The following is an 18,747-nucleotide window of genomic DNA, read 5'->3' as shown; positions in this document are numbered from 1 at the left end:
GTGAGAGCGCACCAAATTTTCACTCATGAAAATTCACCATTTTTAACAGCTTTTATTTATGTTCACTGTCTGATTTACTGATGTTTTATACATCCACGTAAAGCCGTTGAGAGGATCGTTGCCAGGTTGTAAAGAACTGGTGTTAATGCAGCTTTAAAGATGCACAGTTAACTCAAAATCCCGTGCTTAAATGTGTTATTTGTGATTAATATTCATAATTTCACTTAGCATATTGGAGAGAACAAGCGTTCACAACTGGATTTACCAAACACGAACAGCAAAACAACCACTGGCTATTTCACAATCTGGCAACAAAAGTTGCCCTTAACTTGAACTTTAAAAAATAAATACAAATTTGAAACACTTGTGGGTCAATTATAGAGTTAATAAAGAGAAAATTGAACATAATAAACTGAGATTAACACATTTACATGATTAGAAAATTGTTGAGGGTGCAACTTAACACGTCAGTGCACTTAAATGGTCTTAAATAATACTGGTTCCCAGTGTATCAACTTTCCCAGTGGATGTCTAACATACAGAGCAATAGATGGCTCCAATAAAATTTCCCTCAGGCCTACTCTGTAATCTAAGATGATCTTAATTTTAAGATCAACATCCATCACCCATATGTAATAAAGATGAAGTATTTCGGACGACTTTTATGAATTTGGAGGAAATTACTTGTAGAATGTGTCATCTGTGTGGATTTCGTGTGTGCTGTTCTGTTATCATCAGCTCTTAGAATTTGCTCTTCATGCACGAACCCCTTTCCTCTTGTAATGGCAATATTTTGAGTGATATTATTTCTATAAAAGAAAATAACTTCCAGCTTTTCCACGTGCGCATAAACTCCAGGCCTCCTCTCTCTCAACTCCTCTTCCCTCCTCCTCCTCCTCCCTCTTTTCTTCCTCTTCCCTGCCTGCCTGCCCTCGCTGTTCCTCGGTTGTCTGCCTTCTTGAAGTGGGTTCAACGAAGTGTTGAGGGGGCGGATAGTCTTGATTTTCTCTACTTGCTTAGCCAATAACTGTTGTGCACATCTCAGCTGGCAGACATTTAAAGGGAGACAGTCCGGCGCTGGAGCAATTTGTATTAAACCCCCTGGCCCCTGTCTATGGAGCGCTTAGTCTCCCACCCATCCACAGTCCCACCAGTGTACAGTCGACTGCCGTAGGTGCCTATCACACCCAAAGGTGCCGGAGAGGACCGACAGGATCACATCATCCCTCTTGTAAGCAGTGCAGACTCACACAGGTAAGTTAATTTTAGGCTATTCTCTTTGGAATACATCCCTATTATCTACCACCACTTAGATTTGAACCATCTGATATATGGTATATAGAAATAACAAAACTGCATGTTAGTTACGGTGAGCATGTGCGGACACGGTGATAGCTTTGGACAACGTGAAAGTTTTTGCTTTTAGTTCGACTAAATCTGCTTCCTCTTTTGGATTATGGATAAACTATAGAATCATAAGTATATTAATCTGTCATTCAACTGGCATATGGTTATTAAAATAATAACGAAAGTCTAATCTACTGAAGTCTAATTTCCATGCGGTTTCAAAGAAAGAAAAAGTACACTGCGTTTTTACGCTGCGTAAAAGCTTTGACAGCTGTGCGTAACGCTTCCGAAGTTGAAAGGCTGAGGAGATTCATTCTTTTGTCCTCTCTTCTCCCTAAGGATGGCCATCTCGACGCGCATGTTTTGCAGTGTGCTTTTCATCATTGGGTTGCTGTCTTCTCCTGTGGATTTAAAAAGAAACCGAGGTTCACAAGGGGCCATTCCTCATCCTGAAAAAAACAACCCAAACGAATCGGAGCAGCAACCGCAGCCTCCGCAGGCGGGCTCTGGGTCCCGCCAGAGGCCGGGCTCATCCTCACCAGCCGATGAGGCGCTGGAGTCCAGCCAGGAAGCCCTACATGTGACGGAGCGCCAGTATTTAAAACGGGACTGGTGCAAGACGCAGACTCTCAAACAGACAATCCACGAGGAAGGCTGCGAAAGCCGCACCATCATCAACCGCTTCTGTTACGGGCAGTGCAACTCCTTCTACATCCCAAGGCACATCCGCAGGGAGGAGGGTGCCTTCCAGTCCTGTTCATTTTGCAAGCCGAAGCGTTTTACCACCATGACTTTTACTTTGAACTGTCCGGACTTGCAGCCGCCCACCAAGAAGAAACGCATCCAGCGCGTCAAAGAGTGCCGCTGCATTTCCATAGACCTGGACTAAACACGCAGTGATGGTATGCGCGTTATTCCTCGATGACAGGATTGTTGTTAAAGTGTTCTGAGAACACCTGCCTGTCTCCGTCTGGAGATGTGCACCACATACAAAAGCACGCACGATTATCTTCTTGCACAACGTGTGAACAAAAATGGACATGCAATATTAAAAACATCAACATTTTACTCCTCACGAGTTTCAAATCAAGCATCACTGCACGGAAACCCTGACTTCAAACGGGCACATTTTAAGCACGGCTTTCTCACCCCAAGTAGAAGCAAAGAGTGAGGACCGCGAAACCCCGGTTCTTTTCAATAACTCACTGGTTCAGACACTAGGTGTGACGGGGAAATATTTCTGTCCTTGACCTGTATTTTACGCATAAGTTTGTAGAACTGGATGTTTCCACTGTGTGGAATTTGATGAGTGAATATTTGTAAATGAAAAAAATGTGATTTTATCTCGATATTTCAAAAAATCTTTCAAGGTTATCCTAACTGATTTCTGTGAATTTCGAAGTTCATTCGTAAATGTTTTTTTTCCGTGTAAGTTGGGAGCCTATACTCAAATAGCCTTTAGAAACAAAGGGCTCCTTAGTTAGTTTATAGGGTCGATGTACAGTGATGGTTTAATATCGAGACTGAATAGGTGTAAAATGTAAAGCCATCTTTGATTTAGCCGGTTTGTATATTCCCTCGATTAAATTATCCACAAAAACCTAATAAACTGATGCTGTAATATTGTGCATATTATTTGTAAGTCATTGTGTAGAAAATTGTATTAAACAAAATGTGAGATTACCCATTACTCTGCGTGGAGTGAAATCTTACTTAGTCATTTGCACTCTAACTTTGGGAAGACTGAGTATAGATGCAGTAACTCATTCCAGTTATCTCTTTATGTGATGCCATTTAAGGCAGACTTCTTTTTTTATTCCATGTGAATTGGGAAATGACTTATCCTGAGGCATTGAACGACTGACAGTATTTTTCTAAGAGCAAATAGGTTTATTGTTCTTCCCTTTCACACTCCTATCGAACTCGGTTCAGTTTGAGAAAAAAAAAAACAACAGAGGCATGACCAATTCTTCTTGTTAAAACTATTGACTTTATTTCAGGAGAGACTCAGCAACAAGTTTAAATATTCAGAAACAAGGCTGGGCTGTCAGGCTACTTTCTGACTCAGTTTTACTGAGCTGGCCAGACACTTTTATGAATGATCAAAACCCTTTGATGACTCAGTCTTCATAAATAAATATCAGATCTAGTGTTGTTGTTGACAGCAGAAGTGGAAGTGGTTCAACACAAATTTCAAAGTGCGAGTCCTCGTCCAAATGATTTATTAGGCATCCAGTAGTTTATTCTTGAAATTTAAAACAATTCCATAAAATTACAGAGCACCTATGCGAGAGCTACTGAAGGTTGAACCGACATATTCACACACAAGAAAGGCTACAAGTCCTTGCTCAACATTAGCTCATTTTTTTTGTTTGTTTTTCAACCCCTCAGAAGGAAAATATAGCAGATTAAAGTTTTCGACCTTTATACAAAATAAATGGCATCCATGAAAGATTTTGGAGATTAAAAAAATAAATCACGGTGCAGTTTTATAGATAGCCTCATAATGGAAGTCTGTCTGAGGTATTACAGCTCAGATGGCTTGAGGTGACAATCTTAACTCCTCATTACTCAAAACGAAGCAGAAAAGGCATCTCTCTTCACTCTATGCAAAGAATTTCAGTTTCACTGCATATGTGCACAACATACAAGCAACATCCATGTGAAAATATATATTTCATTTGAATGAACCATCAAGCAGCTTCTAAGTCAGTTAACTTACAACTAAGAAAGCCTAAAAAAGGAACAGGGCTGATGTTTTTGGCATAAAATAATTCTCTCTTTACATGAATAGACCTTTCTTCAATGACGCAGGAGCGTGGTCACGTCAAACATTTGTACATAAAACTCAACTTTAATAACGCACCGTCTTAAAAACAAAAACCTAACAGGAGCGTATCATGAAGCATTAAAGTTTATACATCTTCTAGCAAATAACCCATATTCTTACATAGGAAAAGAGGTGCAAAAATGCAAGACAATTTTTTTAAAAATGCACGCAATTAGCAATAACGGGGAGTGTGGTTTACAGCGTGCAACAACATAGCGCTAACACAAGCAGGAAAGTGCTTAAAACTGTGCTGAACGCAAGGTGATAACAGCACAACTTCTTTTATTTCTTGCGTTTTAATAAATTGTAGGCGAGTGAGTGTATGGCCAAAAGCTGTTTTGTTCTTCAGGTGGTTTTAAGTACACATTTGTGTATGTGAGGGGGCCCGAGGCTCAGCATCAGACTCACTGCCAGCTTCTGCTCTCCTCTGGCCGTCACCCAGGAGAGGTCAGTCTGGTGCAGTGCAACACACAAGACAGCGAAACCTCCACATGCTGGCACACAACCTATACACAGCAACTGAAACTCAACATGTCTTCATCTGCACTTGAAGCAGGGTGTAGGTAATTTATCATATTCCTTGAAGCTGCCAAGTCCCTGCCGATCCCATAATATGACCTATTTACAAGACTCTTAATGACATAGTGAATGAAAAGCTGTTCACTATGGAAAAGGACTCTGGGAACTGCTAACTTCCTGCTTTGAGAGCGAGTGAGATGTTTTGTCAACAGGGATTTTCCTGTCGGCAGACATTACCAGGAAGCCATATCTGTTCCTGCAACAGCACCAGCGGCTGAATATTTTCAACATTTCGGAGCATGTTCAGTACGTACTGTATGCTGGCTGATAAAGATTAGAAAAGAGACCATTCTCAGCTTCCTAACATCCAACAGGAGCCTTTTGGCACGGCTGAGAATCCCGCTGAACCCCAGAGACCTTTCACAAGCTGGACACTCCGAGGTCACGCTTCACTGGATGAATGAGGTCAAGCTTTGGCCTTTAAGACTCCCATCACTTCGGCTATGTCAGCCATGCATTCTCGCAGCAGGGGTTGTACAGAAAAACCTCAATATGGAGGTGGTGGAGTGTAGGGAATGGCTTAGAAATGGGATGTGTCACTGCTTTTAGTGGGGCAGAAATATGGCAGTAAGTCCGGTGAGGTTTTTTTTTGTTATTGAGAGGCCGGTGCTAAAAACAGTAGGGATAGGGCCTACATGCTCTCTCATTTCTTCTTCTGCTTCCTCATTCGTCATTTCACTCAGTTGGAAGACACTCCGGCTTCCTTCTGCCGCAGCCTCTCTTTCTGTTGGCAGCAACCACATAAGGATTCAGCACACTGATTTCAGTGCTAAGCAGCTTTCAGGAAATTCTACTTCTTTGCTGAATATAGATCATTTCTTACCAAACTGTTGGCATTGATTTTCTTGGTTTCAACTCGCTTCTCGGCTGTGATCTTCTTGATGTTTTCTTGGGCTTCCTTCAACCTATAGAAGAGGAAAAATACCCACAAGGGTTTCATATTAGCAGAACATTTAAAACTAAAAGGACATACTAAAAATAAAGCAGACTGAGAGAGAAACCTCTCATCATGGTGTCCTTGGAAGACATTTAAGTATTTCCCTAGGGCCAAACTCACTCACTCACACACACACACACACACTGATCCTCTTTGGAGTTTGCGGTCAGCGAAAGCAGTAGAGAATGACAGTGGGTTGATGAGATAATGAGGTAGCCTTTAAAAAAAACACTTGGTTTTTATGAGTGTGCAAACAGTATTTAAAATAAAGTTAATTGTACATAAGCACAATCAGCTGTGAGTAATGTGAGACACGATTACAATTAAAAGAGAGCACACGGATCCACGGCAGGGCCGCGAAAGTCTCCATGTCACAGGGAGTGAAGGAAACTTGGCAAACTTTGCTCAGAAAGCAAAGATATGTGCAGGAGCCCACATGAAAGCAAAAAGATCGATGTGCGACTTCACCTTCAGAGAGCGACGAGGGCCATGAGGGCACCACCCGAAACTTAACACTACAACTCCAAAGTCTGTCTGCAGCGGCGGCTCTCCGCTTCACTCCGAGAGCTACAAGTCGTCTCTGCACGTGCGGCCGTCCTACACTTTGGACTGCACGCCCAGCACCATTATTGTGTTCATCAGTTCTCCCTTGATGCGCAGCCTTTTAATGGCCAAAGGCCCCTGTCTGCTTGCCAGTAAAGCCAGGCGGCCGCCAGGAGGGTCTGCAGTCTCTCAGCGTAATAACACTACCCCCAACATGACGCTTCAGGTCAGAGAAAAGATCATAAATTCAGGCCCCAGTCCTTTAAAAACAGGACAGAGGCCTCAGCTACTCTCATCTGCCTCCTCTTTCATGGCCTCTCTCTTTACTTTAATTACAACCCAGCATCTGCAAATCACCTTTGTACTCTCTGTGCTAATTTGACATGATGTTAGGAGGTGTTAAGCACCTATTCAAAGCTGACAGAGATAAGAAATGTAGTTCGACGCCTTGCTTTACTTTACACACTGAAAACACAAGGCACTTAAAATATGTCCCTTGAAACAGCCCTCCAGAAATAAATTTAAGACAAGTATTTGGAGCACTGAAGAGAGAACCATTTAAAAAACATTCAAATTTTCCCAGCAGAGGCCAAAATATCCCAATTTTAAGACTCCATTGTGGCTTCCAGCTCCAAAAGTACTGAATCCCTTGTTCCCCATTATGAAATTCTATCCATCTTCTTTTTGTTTAAAGAATCTGAGATAACCCTGCGCTACTAACTCCTCCCGACAAGTAAACTAAATCTTCAAGACAGAGAAATTAATGGCACAACTATTCAAGAATTCAACTCACCTCTCCTTGGAGATGTTCTTGCTTTGTCGTATCCAGGTGCTCTTGAAGTCGTTGCAGAACTCGTACCAGAGCATGAAGACGTAATTCGGAGTCACTTCTTTATCCCCAGGCTTTGGTTTTACACCAAAGTAGCTTGCCACATCCTGGAAACTGCAGAAGGAAACACAGCAGAAGCTTAAACAGCTGTAAATTACTCCAGATGGGGATAAGAGTGCACTTTGGTGAGCAGCTTGAGATTTTAAACAGCATGAATAGGCTACAAGGATGTTAACGGTAGGTCCAAAAAGTAATGCAGAATCCATTGTGAACACATTCAAATTTAGACATTGCACCACTGAATTTGATGGATGTAGTCAGAGTAAGAGGCGAGAAACAGAGCTGGAAGGAGAGTGTCCACCCCGCTGGGGCACAGGGGAGAGCCAGTAGCGGCGGCTCCATTATCACATTGACCTCCACAGCCTGCAGAGGGAAGACTGCCAGAGGAGATAGAGATGGCCAAGAACAGGCACACCATCTCTGTCTCAAACACACACACGCTGAACTGTAGAACTCACAGCTCCAAGAAAATACTGGCAGACAATCAACGATGAAACATCAGACAAATTTGATCTGTGTAAATATATGGATTCTCTGTAGCACCACTGTTAGCCAGCCCCTCTGCTAATTCAATTGTAACCAAATACGAACTCCTCATGAGGCTCTCAGCAGTACACATAAGACATGAGAAACAGCCTGCTGCTTCAGATTCCCTCCTCTAACACAAACATGAAAGAGCTTTTCTAGCTGTGCCTGTCAGAGGGTTGATAAAAGGGGGCCATGATTCAAGGGACGCTGTCCCATCGACACCCGGATAGGCGCTGACCTCCAGATGCTAGGTGGCTTTTTGTAACACTAATATAAGACATGTTCATGTGGAGTGAAATGGTGCCCAGCGATAAGTCTAAAAAAGCAAGACTTTCTGCATGAGCCTGCTCCCAATTTTGTCTTGATGTGTCATTTTACTGGGATGCTCAAAATAGGGAGCACTGAAGATCGCTCTGGAGTTGGAAGAACAAGGCTCTGAGATGTTTTGATTGACCAAACAGACGTGCCGTCACAGGTCCTATGGCTGCAGCTGGCCTGGTCTGGCATGACGAACAGGGACTCTTGTCTGTCAGCTACTCTCCTGACCCTGGGTCATTATGTCAAAGCTCGAACAAATCAAGCAAGGAGCTTTTCCTTTTAGCCACCTGCGCATGTGAAACAAGTAGAGACACAAAGCAGCCCTTAAAACAGATGCAACAAACTAACACATGCCTACAAAACACAAGCAAAATAATGCATCTCTGTTTATTTAAGAGGACAGACCGATTGCACTTGCACACAAACACAGACTACTTTAATCTATGCTATGATGCCATTGCCGTGAGAGGGTTTACTGCAGCACCCACAGTCAGCATTCCTTACTGACAGCTATAAAAAAAGACCCATTACAAAACCATGAACAGCCGTGAGAATCAGAGGAATATTTGGACAGGCAACTCTGCATTCCTTTGTTTCCCCAGTAAAAAGACTGCAGAAGTAAACTGCATGTTGTTGGCTGATTCAGCAGAGGCACAAATCAGAGGCCATTTTCATCCAAGAGGAATAATACGCCCACTTGCACCAACAAAACCAAAGCTTTACGGTGACTTTAGAGGCGGCACTTGAGCCAAATGAAATTGAGCGTGATGGGGGAGAATGAAAACTTAATGAGACAGAACTGAGGACAGAACCAGGAAACCTCAGTGGAGCCCAAACATGAAGCAGACAAATTAAGACTGCATGTTGAGGAAAAAGCCAAGTAATGATCAAACAGGAAATTAACTTTGAAGATGTAATTGTCATAACGTAGATGCTTGACAATTAGGCTTGAAATTGCTTAGAGCAGTTTGATTAGAACTTTTTTGGTTATTTACCAAATAAGATTACTGATAACTGATTCTCGGCAATGAAATATATTTCTATGCCTCAATGACAGTCCAGCAACCATGTATTAATTAAAATATCAAAATCCGATTAGTATGTTTTTTTCTAATTTTATAGCTACACCAGAACAGTCCAATGTTAAAATCTCCATTCGTATCTAATTGTGAATAAATGTACTTCTTATGCCACATTTGCCTTACATGTGCTTCTGCAGGTGTGTATTGTTTCAATGTTTCCAAAAAGTTGGGATGCTGTGTGAGATGTAAATAAAACCAGAATGCAATAACTTTTTTTTTTGGTTGAAAATAGCACAACATAAATCAGTGTTGAAGCAGATAAAAGATAACTGTTAATCATTTCCAAAAAAGTTAGGGACATTGCATGTTTACTGCCGTCTCGCATCACCTTTTCTGTTAACAGCACTCTGAGAAGACCAGCGGCTGTAGTTTTTGAAGTGAAACTTGATGGAGAATTTCAAGTGCTCAACTGTGCCGGACCTTTCGCATGTTATGTTTTGTAATGCAGCAAACACTTTCAGTGAGTGACAGGTCTCAACTGTAGGCTCTTTTAACACTGTATTACCAACAGAAAGTGCTTTGGCATTGCTATTGGGCATAAAGTCATTAAACTTTTCCATTGAGAAACACAAAAACATTTCAAGTCTCTCAAGGAAAGGGTAACCTCTTCTCATCTTTACTTTCAAATGACTTTAATACCCAGTCCTATTATTGTTTTTTTATTAACCGTTTGTTTTTGGTTACTTCTGTCAAAACTTTTTTAAAAAGGTGTTGCTGCCATCAATTTAAGAATGAGAATATATTCAAGACAAAGCAGAACAAAAAATAATAAATGCATTTTTTGTGTCCCTTAACATCAATTTGACATGTTGTCTTCATATTATTTCGATTAACTGATTAAATACTTACAAATCATTGGCATCTGTATATTTATCTACATTTAAGAACGATACGAAACAAGCTCAAGACCACAAGTTTCTGTTTTAAATGAGTAAATAGGTTTGTGGGTTCTTCCATTTAACAGTGGATGATAATTAACTGAACTTTAAGAAGAGGTTCTGGGAATTGTAAATGTTTTTTTCAAAACACCTGTCATATGTGTAGCTGAAAATATGTGAAACGATTATCAAGTTTCCTTTCAGATCAAATGAATCCGTTCGGAAAACATCAAGTGGTGAAGTCAAGGCGAAGTCTAGATTTAAATCTTACTGTTAAAGCTTTCAGTTCTTGTCATTAAAGATGAAAAAAATGTTTTTTAAGGGATAACTGAAAGAATAGAAATAATTTTTTTACTATTTTGATGATGAATTATTGCTTTTCTGAGTTATTTTTCGAGTTAATTTCCCATCTGGCTACAAACGTAATACTTTTTGGCACTTTATGCCGTTGATCAATCAAATCCTGCAAAATAAATTGTCTCTGGGATTTACAGGAAAAAAAGAAAAAGGTTCCCCATTTTGTCCCATTTCATAATAACTAAGAAAACAATAACCAGAATTATAAATCAAATAATTGTTAACTTTGGTTCAATTCCAAAGATTTTCTTATTGCCACGATTTGAAAACATTTTGAGGTTCAACACGTTGCCCTAATTCTCCTAAGGATCCTGATTCATGTTGTTCTCCCCTGCTCTCTGATGTGGACTAACAGGTTGAGGCTTTTGTCACACTGTGGATGTTCCGTCTTTTTCTTTTGGCAATAATTTTGCCACTGCTGCCGTTTGTGCGACGATCCCTCAACCAGCACAGATGTGGGAGCCCACCCAGGGCCCGGAGAGCCCGCTGACGCCCATATTCATCAACAGCGTGTCACTTTTACGAGGTGGCTCTGTGGGAACCTGCGAGCGAGAGAGAGACCCCCGCCTCCCTCCTGCTCTACCTAGCGCCAGGCAGCCAGCCCCTTTCCTAGGTGAAATTAAAGGAGAACTTCATTAAAAGCAAAGGTGCTGTCAGCTGCGGGACCCTTTTGATCTATATTCCCCTCCAAGTTCAACACCTTAGTTACAGTGGTGTCACTCATGCACAAGAGGGTGCAAATGCACACAAACACACGCACATTTAGGTGTGGTTCAGTGGATATCACTCTATAGTGAGGGAGGCATTCAGAGAATGAGAAGTGCAGCCATACTTAAATGATTCTCTTGGCTCGAAAACGGCAACATGAAGCAGAGCAGTTCAGAGGCATTTGTTGAGTTATGATGTTGTCCAAAGCAATCAACTTTCTAATTGTTTATAGGTTCCATTTTCTTGCGTCCGGTGTCTTTCACTGTCTTCTTTATGTGCTCCAGTGATTTATTTTGGAAGCTGGAGCGTTACGATATAAAGCAAACAAGTCTGCTCTCTATCCAAACACGGCAAAAATAATCTATTTGCTTTGTTTGTCTGCTCCACCATCTTTTTCCAATATGAAACGTTCCAGATATGATTTCCCTCGGACAGCGAGCTCAGCGGCTGCCAGTGTGTCTTATGCCTATAAATCAAGATGCCTCTCAGAAAACTCTTGGGAGTCTTCTGCACAAAACATGGCAGATAAGAATGATAGGAACAGCAGGGTAAGAGGTTCAGGGCGTCCAGGTTTATACGTGTATGTGAATTCAGATAGCTGTTTCTGTTGAGCAGAGGGCACTTTTATTCGTCTTTACTGTCAAAATAGCCTAGAAGTTAGCACAGGTGTATAACTGCTGAAACGTCCAATTCAAATCATACTAAAACTGCCCAGTCAATGGCTGACTCTTTCAGCAGATAAATACAAAGAAAAAGTTTTTTCCCTCTGGAAACTTTATCAGCTGCTACCAATATCGTTTACATAAATAGCAAAGCATTAGACTTGTCTGTTACCAGCTATGTTATCTCTATGAAGCGTGCTTAATAACGCAGAAGTGCTACGTCATGTTTCCAGTCCACGCTTCTAGTCTTGTGCTTGTTACAGTTGGTTTCCTACCTTTTCTGAGCTGCATTGAGCCGGTCTTCTTCAGCAGAATGCTCCTTTTGAGCTGCAACATAGACAGAAAACATTTAGTCAGATTTGTGTGGCAGATTATGAGGCTTGCGTTGACACAGATAATCAAACATTTTGTACTGACAGTTACTGACACCAAAGGGGGGCGCTGTGTTATCCTTGGCGTTATCAGTCCAGGGGCGAAGAAGATGTGCTCAGGGTTGCGATATCATGGACAGTGAGCATGTTACTCATGTGACTGCTAAGCACATTGTGAAGTTTGACATGATGGCTGGGCTCGGGGGCAGGGAGCGGTGTTCTGTTTGTGCAACAGAGTGTGTGTCTATGAGTTGACATACATGTGCGTGTTGTTGCTAAAACAGAGAGGCTTGGGAACTGGAGGCTCCTGTGGACTCTTGCCATGTAAAAGTGTCTAAATGCAAGGCAGATGTGTGCGGCGGGCCAGGCCGAGGTGCAAGAATTTATCTAGGGCCAGAGAGTGCCTGTGATCTCAGATTTATTGCATTTTTCCAGATTCATCCTTTTTACAATGATGGGGGACCTTTCCTACTTGAAGATTTAAGAGGGGGAAGTCTCCAAAAAATTGTTCAAAGGCAGGTTTGGGGGTCTTTTGGGAGAAGGTGAGCTAAAGCCTGCGATCAACAACCCATTTTATTTTCACTCCTTTTTTACATGTTGTTGGGTAAACCTAACGAAGGGGGGTGGCCATGTCTGGAATAAAAGGAGGAAGGGGAAAAGGAGAGGGGCCGTGACCAATGGCGTTAGTCTCAGTGGGGGTCAGGCTGGCGCCTGAGGTACCCCTCTGGTGCGACTGTTCAGAGGTGGCACAGGAGCCGTGAGGCTGAGAGAAAGAGAACGGCCCAGCGAGGGGATGTGTGAAGTTTCTCCTGCTCTGCTCCCAATGTTAACATGAAACCACTAGTCGCTAACTAGAAAGTTATGAGACGTGCATGCTGAGAGGGACAATAAATTAGGGCTTTAAAACTCTGACACACTTTTCCAAACTGCCGCTTTACCCTGCAGCTAGATAACAAAGAGATGAAGAGCGGTCTAAGAGGGATGCTGAAGATTTCCATAAAACATCTTTCCTCATCTTCGCACTCATCTCTGAGCACAGACGAGTCTCAAAGACTTCATCAAAACCAGCTTCCGCAGACAGTTATTACCGGTAAATTCTAACACGTCTACGTAATTCACAGTCACTCTAACAAGTGGAGGTTTGGTTGCTTGGTCTGACTCACGGACAACAAAGAAAGTCCAAAGATGTGATGATCAACAACTTTTTTCCATGGACAGCCAGGGGAAATGAGACGTACACAAGCTGAGAGTAAATGCAGGAATTTTTTTTTTCTGTTAGTCATGGAGTATATTTAACTTGAAAAATATGTCACTCAGAGCATCCCCAGATGTTGCAATGAGTTCTTATTGAAGAATAAGACAAAAAAAAAGAATATTAGATAAACATATCAAAAAATCTGGAAATTTTTCCATTTTGTTCTTTAAAGAATAGTTAAAAATAAGAGCGTCAAGTCTAAAATGAAGAGAAACAAACTGTTGACAGAACAACGACACCTTCTGATCACTGAAGAAGATTATTACACACTGATCAAAACAAATCAAATATAATACTGAGAGTTCTAGAGGTAAGACTCAGCCTGAAGGAGGAGCAAGAGCAGCCATACAGGAGGATGGATCCCTGGATTTAGATTCAGGAGAGATCACACAGGTTTAGCACGTTTAAGAGGCAAGAGCGCACACCTGCAGGGTCTGCTCAGGCTAAACTCCCTGTGCAAAGTTTGTTCTTTATTTGTTCATTCTCTGCATGAGGAAAAACTTACTCTTTCCGAGGAGACTTCCACCTCTGGATTGTTTCTTGTTTCTTACATGTTTGTGTCAAGATGTAAAATCATGTGTGCGACACATGTATCTGTGCGCGAGCTGCATGGGCTTTTACCTGACTGAGAAATTCGCTCATTCTGTGATGAGTCAGAGTTTTACAGCCTCAGCCGCCCTTTGATGTGAATGCTGTTGCTTTGCTTTTGCCCTTTTGAAGTCATGGAATCATTTCAAACGCTGAATACACTCCGGTCCTCCCAAAACAATGTTAATATGAAAAAAAACAAATATTCTACAGGAAGGTTTGTGTTCAGGATGTGCCTTTAAAAACCAATGCCATTTTGTAGCCAGTGGCAACCACATTCTTTGACACTGACCAAAGCTTGCGGGGAAGAAACTGATTTAAATAATGTCAAAGCGTGTGCTGGGAAGGCAGTAACAACCTTACACAGATTATACTGAAAATTTTCACCCTGCACCACAAACATCTTGCATTTTTGTGGTGCACTCATCTTGCATACTTGCACTCTCCAGAGTGGAGATGAAAGTATGCTGGTGGATGATGTCTCTTCAATGCTTGTTCCAATATCAGGTCAGAGTCTACAGGCTAACTGGATCTCCGCCCTTCGCTGAAAATGCAATACACAACTCTTGCCCAAAGGCATTAAGAGCAAAAACATTTGGGAAAGGTGGATTTTAATCTGGCTGACGAACCAGTCTCTGGTGCCACTTCACCAACCCCCTGATCTGTAATATGAAGAGAGCTCAACATACCCAAAGTTCATTTTTATGATAGAGCTTCACCAATCCTAACAGCTCTAACTGATTAACAACACAGAAAATCAATTGTCTTGGAGGCAATTAACATCATCTAGACAAATTTACAAATGTTACCTGCAAATCTTATGAGGTCAACAAGGTTAAGCTTTGATAAGTCTCTAGTTAAGATAATCAGTTACTTCCACTATAACTCAACGTATAAATTAGATTTAGTGTCTAACTACTGAGCGAGACATGAGAGAAGAGACCTTCTATGCATACCCAGGATTTTCCATTTCCAAAGAGAGGTGATAATTTCTTATCCCAAACATAACCCCCTCTGTGGCAGCTTGGGTTTTCACCATCATGTTCCATATGGATGCATCCACGTAAGAAGTGAACAACTACTGACACTGGAAATCCAGGGTTAAACCTTAAGTCCCCTCATTAAGCCAAAAATCTTGCCCGGCAGTACAGACCCCTGGTACTGGTGTGGTAGCAGGAACAGAAGAAGAAAAAACTAACTACAAATGCTTTTTCATGGCAGTAACTCAGATGCACAGAAAGGTTTCAGTGAAGCAGAAGTTTCAGCCCACATCTTTATATGTGTTTAATTCTCACCTTCAGCTGCTCACTTCCTGCTGAACTAAAGTACTAAAAGTATCTTTAAGCAGCTATGGTGGGACTGTGTTTGTCATTGCTTTCTTTTTAGGTTTATTTCAGACGTTTGATGGCACAATAAAAGGCATGAAGTTGGAATACTTTGAGTGTCAAATGTTAAGTGTAAAAAAAGAAAAAACTAGGTTTTGGCCGCTGTTCACCAGTGCCTGGGTCAGAAAAGGTACAAAGAGCAAGATGATCAGAGTGTTTCAGGGAAGCTCTGCTCCTGTGCCGGTGGTCTCCAGGAGTGATCCACTGAGGCCGGCCAGGCTTTACAAGGCCGAAGCCAGAGATGTCCTGCCAGCTTTATAGAAGCTGAGAGTACATGAGAACCATGTTAGAGGCAATGTGATCCCTTCTACAGGCCTGTAGACTCCTGTCCTCATGCTGTCTTAAAGCGCACCGAGACGCCCTCTCTCAGCAAGAACAAAAACACACACATGCACTGGGAGACAGATCCTCCGGCAGCCAGCTGACTGTCTGACATAGCAAAAAACATAATTATAACTCCCTGTTTTTAAAGGCCCCATGCTGTGTATCTGGGTGAAAACAGGGCCTTTTTACCTCTGTAGCCTCGGTTTCACGGCCATCTCCTCAGCCGTAAATATTCTGTCTAAATGAATGTTTCATCTTTGAGGACACTGAGAATTGTCTTAACAACGTCACATGAGACAGGCCAGCTTATGAGTGGGACCGAAGGCAAACATTCATTTTCACTACCTGACGGTGAGGACATGAGAGTGTCATTGTGCATGATTTGGGGGGAGTAGGGGTGATTTAAACAGCTTATTCCTCATCTCAACTGACATTTCTCCAATGTTCTCAGTGGCATAAAATGATTTAGGGCTGAAAATCAGTAAAAGGAGAGCCAGAGATTACGCAAACTTATTTAAACAAGGTGACAAGCCTCTCTTGCTGTTTTGGCAGCGCAAGGCTACATCAGTGATTTAATGCAATGAGTTTCACTGGTAATGTCTGACTTTTTATTTTTGTTTGATTTTTTTTGGCAGTCATTTTCCGTGTTGGCTTCGCACTGAATCTTTCTTTCTGATTCTTTTTTTTCTGTTCGTCTGATGAAGTTTTAAAGTAGACAAAACTAAATTGATACTGAGTGAGGTTTGGGGGAAAACGCTGAAATTATTTCATTTGCTTGCCATCAGCTTAGCAACTTAAATAAAAAACACTGAGAAGCAACATTCTTTATGACAAAACCAAAATAGTGAAAATATATATTTAAAAAAAAAAGAAGTTTACATAACAAGCAGAGTTAAAACAGGGACACATGACTTTGCAGCAAATAAAAAGAATATCAGCCCGACTTACCAGAAGATATGAATGCTTCCATCTTTTCCTTAAAAGGCTGCAGGTTTTCCTCTGATGAGTTAGCACACACTTTCTGCACATCCTTCTCACAAACTGACGGAAAGAGAAAAACAAAGAATAAAGGGAGACAAGTGATGACCAAACAGGCATTAACGGCATGAGTGAAAGATTTAAAACATGCGTTATGTAGAAAATGGAACACTGAAAGGGGGTCTCTAATGTTTCTATTAAATAGATCTGGGATACTAAAGCCACTTTCACTGTTACACATATGCATTTGTCATACACATCCGTCCAGAAAAGTCTCTGCGGGGTAAGCTGCATGTCTGAACTTTCAGCATGTAACAGGCCTCCAGTTCGTTCCTGTGGAGAGTGGTGATCCATCTCCCAGCTATACTGACCTCCGATGATCTTCATTTATATTACATCAAGTATTGTAGTAGGAAAGATTGATGTGAATGACAGTTCAGAAGAAAAAAATTTCCCAAATGTTTTTACAATGACTTGTGGTGGTTTTTGCCTTCAAGGCAGACGTAAGCACTTTCTCTGTAGAAAGGAACAATTTTTTCATTTCCATATGGGGACACTAGGTATTGTATAAAAAAAAAAAAAAAAAGAGGAAATTTCTTTCCCTTTCAAAAAATACTTTCAGTTCAAAGGCGATGCTCAGATCTTAGACTTATCAGGTCCTACTCATCTTAAATAGCCAGGAGAAATAAAAAACAAACAAACAAAAAAAAAAACGCATACAAAATAAATAGCTCAGGTCTCAAGACGGCAAGAAACACGCTGACAGGAAATTACATCGTGTCCCACTGGCCATGGTGATTGGTTTTGTCCACAAGGGATATTTGGTTGGTTCAGTTTTTTTTTTGTTTTTGGACCCAAAGTGGATCCAGGAATTTTCCATTTAGCCTTGAATAGGTATGCAGTCTTGGACAGCTCTTGTTTTGTTGCCTGTTAGTGACCTTTATATCTTCTACACATCATTACAGACATGTGTAATGTAGCTCATACAGTATCTTGACAATGAGATTTAATTAAACTGTGGTTGCTCTCAGTTTTTAAATTTTGACCTTTAAACTTCAGGTTTGTTTTTGTGTATTTACCTTTTTTTCCCCTTGATTTACTCATTTCATCAAGTGGTCCTGGTAATATATAACACTGGATATACTGTAATACTATATATAATACTGGTAATATGCTATTCAGTGTGTTGCATTTACTACTTTCTTCACAGACAATTTTGCTAACTTATATTGAAAAAGATTTTACAAAATGGCGTGCAATACAATGCTATTGTTCTTCACCCAAAACACTCCACTGCCTGTGAGTGCGGCAGATGTGTTTGCGGTTTGCTGATGGTTTTTCATTGTCGTGCCAAATGATCCAACTTACACAAGCTCAGAGGAAACAGCCGTGACTGAGCACGTTCCAGCCAAACCTTTCCCCATTTCCTCTCAACTGTAAGCCTAGGTTACTCTGCACACAGGCGCCTGGTGAAAGAACTTTGGCACAATCCTCCAACCTGTAAGTCATTAATGGCTGCAATAAATACCTTTACTTGCTTATGACTGCATTACTAAATCGTTCTGCAACAGAACATGACCATTAACTGGTCTGGCTGCTGTCTTACTTTGCTGCGTCGTAGCTTTTAGATCTTTGCATGCAGAGATGCTGCACCTGCAACACAGTATACTCAGACTATGACATCTTTCATTTATTGGATGTCTTCATAATTTTAGGTAGGAAACACAACGTGTGAGCATCATAACTGAGTAGTTACACACAGTCACAACATCTGAATGCCAAAATACCTTTTAAATATAGTGAAAAACAGCAGATATATATATATATATATATAAAAAAAATAAAAAACAGAAATCAATGACCATACAACTATGACAATCAAAACGGTATGTTTGGATAAACTATGTTTCCTTACCAGAAATCCCCCAACTCAAAAGGACCCATTAAAATCGTGTTCAAAACAGCAAGTCTACAATTTAGAGGCGGCTCACTTCCAAATGTGGTCCAGACAGCAAAAGCCACAAGGAGGAAGCCCACAAAAACACAACAGCTGTAAAGAATAAAAACCAAAAGCTTGAGTATGAGACATTGTCTTGGAGTGATAACATACTTTTTGGAAAAGTGCATTCAACAAGGAGGATTCGCCTTTAAGTACATGAGTGATGCCACCAGTCTAGTCAAAATACCT

The 18,747-nt window shown here is 41.2% G+C and overlaps 2 protein-coding genes across 3 annotated transcripts in view; one reads left to right on the top strand and one right to left on the bottom strand.

Moving 5' to 3' along the window:
* Positions 1-949: 949 nt before the first annotated feature.
* On the top strand, positions 950-3,020 carry grem1b (gremlin 1b). Its single transcript, XM_072365768.1, has 2 exons — positions 950-1,254; positions 1,687-3,020. Exon 2 carries the CDS (start codon positions 1,688-1,690, stop codon positions 2,234-2,236), a length of 549 nt encoding a protein of 182 aa, XP_072221869.1. The 5' UTR covers positions 950-1,254; position 1,687; the 3' UTR covers positions 2,237-3,020.
* Positions 3,021-3,314: 294 nt separating this feature from the next.
* The window catches only part of LOC140270576 (formin-like), a 38,277-nt gene continuing 22,844 nt past the window's right edge, over positions 3,315-18,747 (bottom strand). For both annotated transcript variants that reach the window (XM_072365763.1, XM_072365764.1), the window contains 5 exons: positions 16,530-16,622; positions 11,934-11,985; positions 7,030-7,179; positions 5,580-5,661; positions 3,315-5,480 (listed from right to left, as the gene is read on the bottom strand). In XM_072365763.1, coding sequence (XP_072221864.1) covers positions 5,436-5,480; positions 5,580-5,661; positions 7,030-7,179; positions 11,934-11,985; positions 16,530-16,622 — 422 coding nt within the window. In that variant the 3' untranslated portion in view covers positions 3,315-5,435. The remainder of the gene's footprint in view (positions 5,481-5,579; positions 5,662-7,029; positions 7,180-11,933; positions 11,986-16,529; positions 16,623-18,747) is intronic.

Source organism: Leuresthes tenuis, unplaced genomic scaffold (assembly GCF_036924035.1).
Source record: "Leuresthes tenuis unplaced genomic scaffold, fLeuTen1.0.hap1 SCAF_15, whole genome shotgun sequence".
Classification (NCBI taxonomy): domain Eukaryota; kingdom Metazoa; phylum Chordata; class Actinopteri; order Atheriniformes; family Atherinopsidae; genus Leuresthes; species Leuresthes tenuis.
This window is presented reverse-complemented; position numbering and strand designations above follow the sequence as displayed.

Coding starts and splice junctions, on each gene's coding strand:
- grem1b (XM_072365768.1), top strand. CDS start 1,688: ATGGCCATCTCGACGCGCATGTTTTGCAGTGTGCTTTTCATCATTGGG.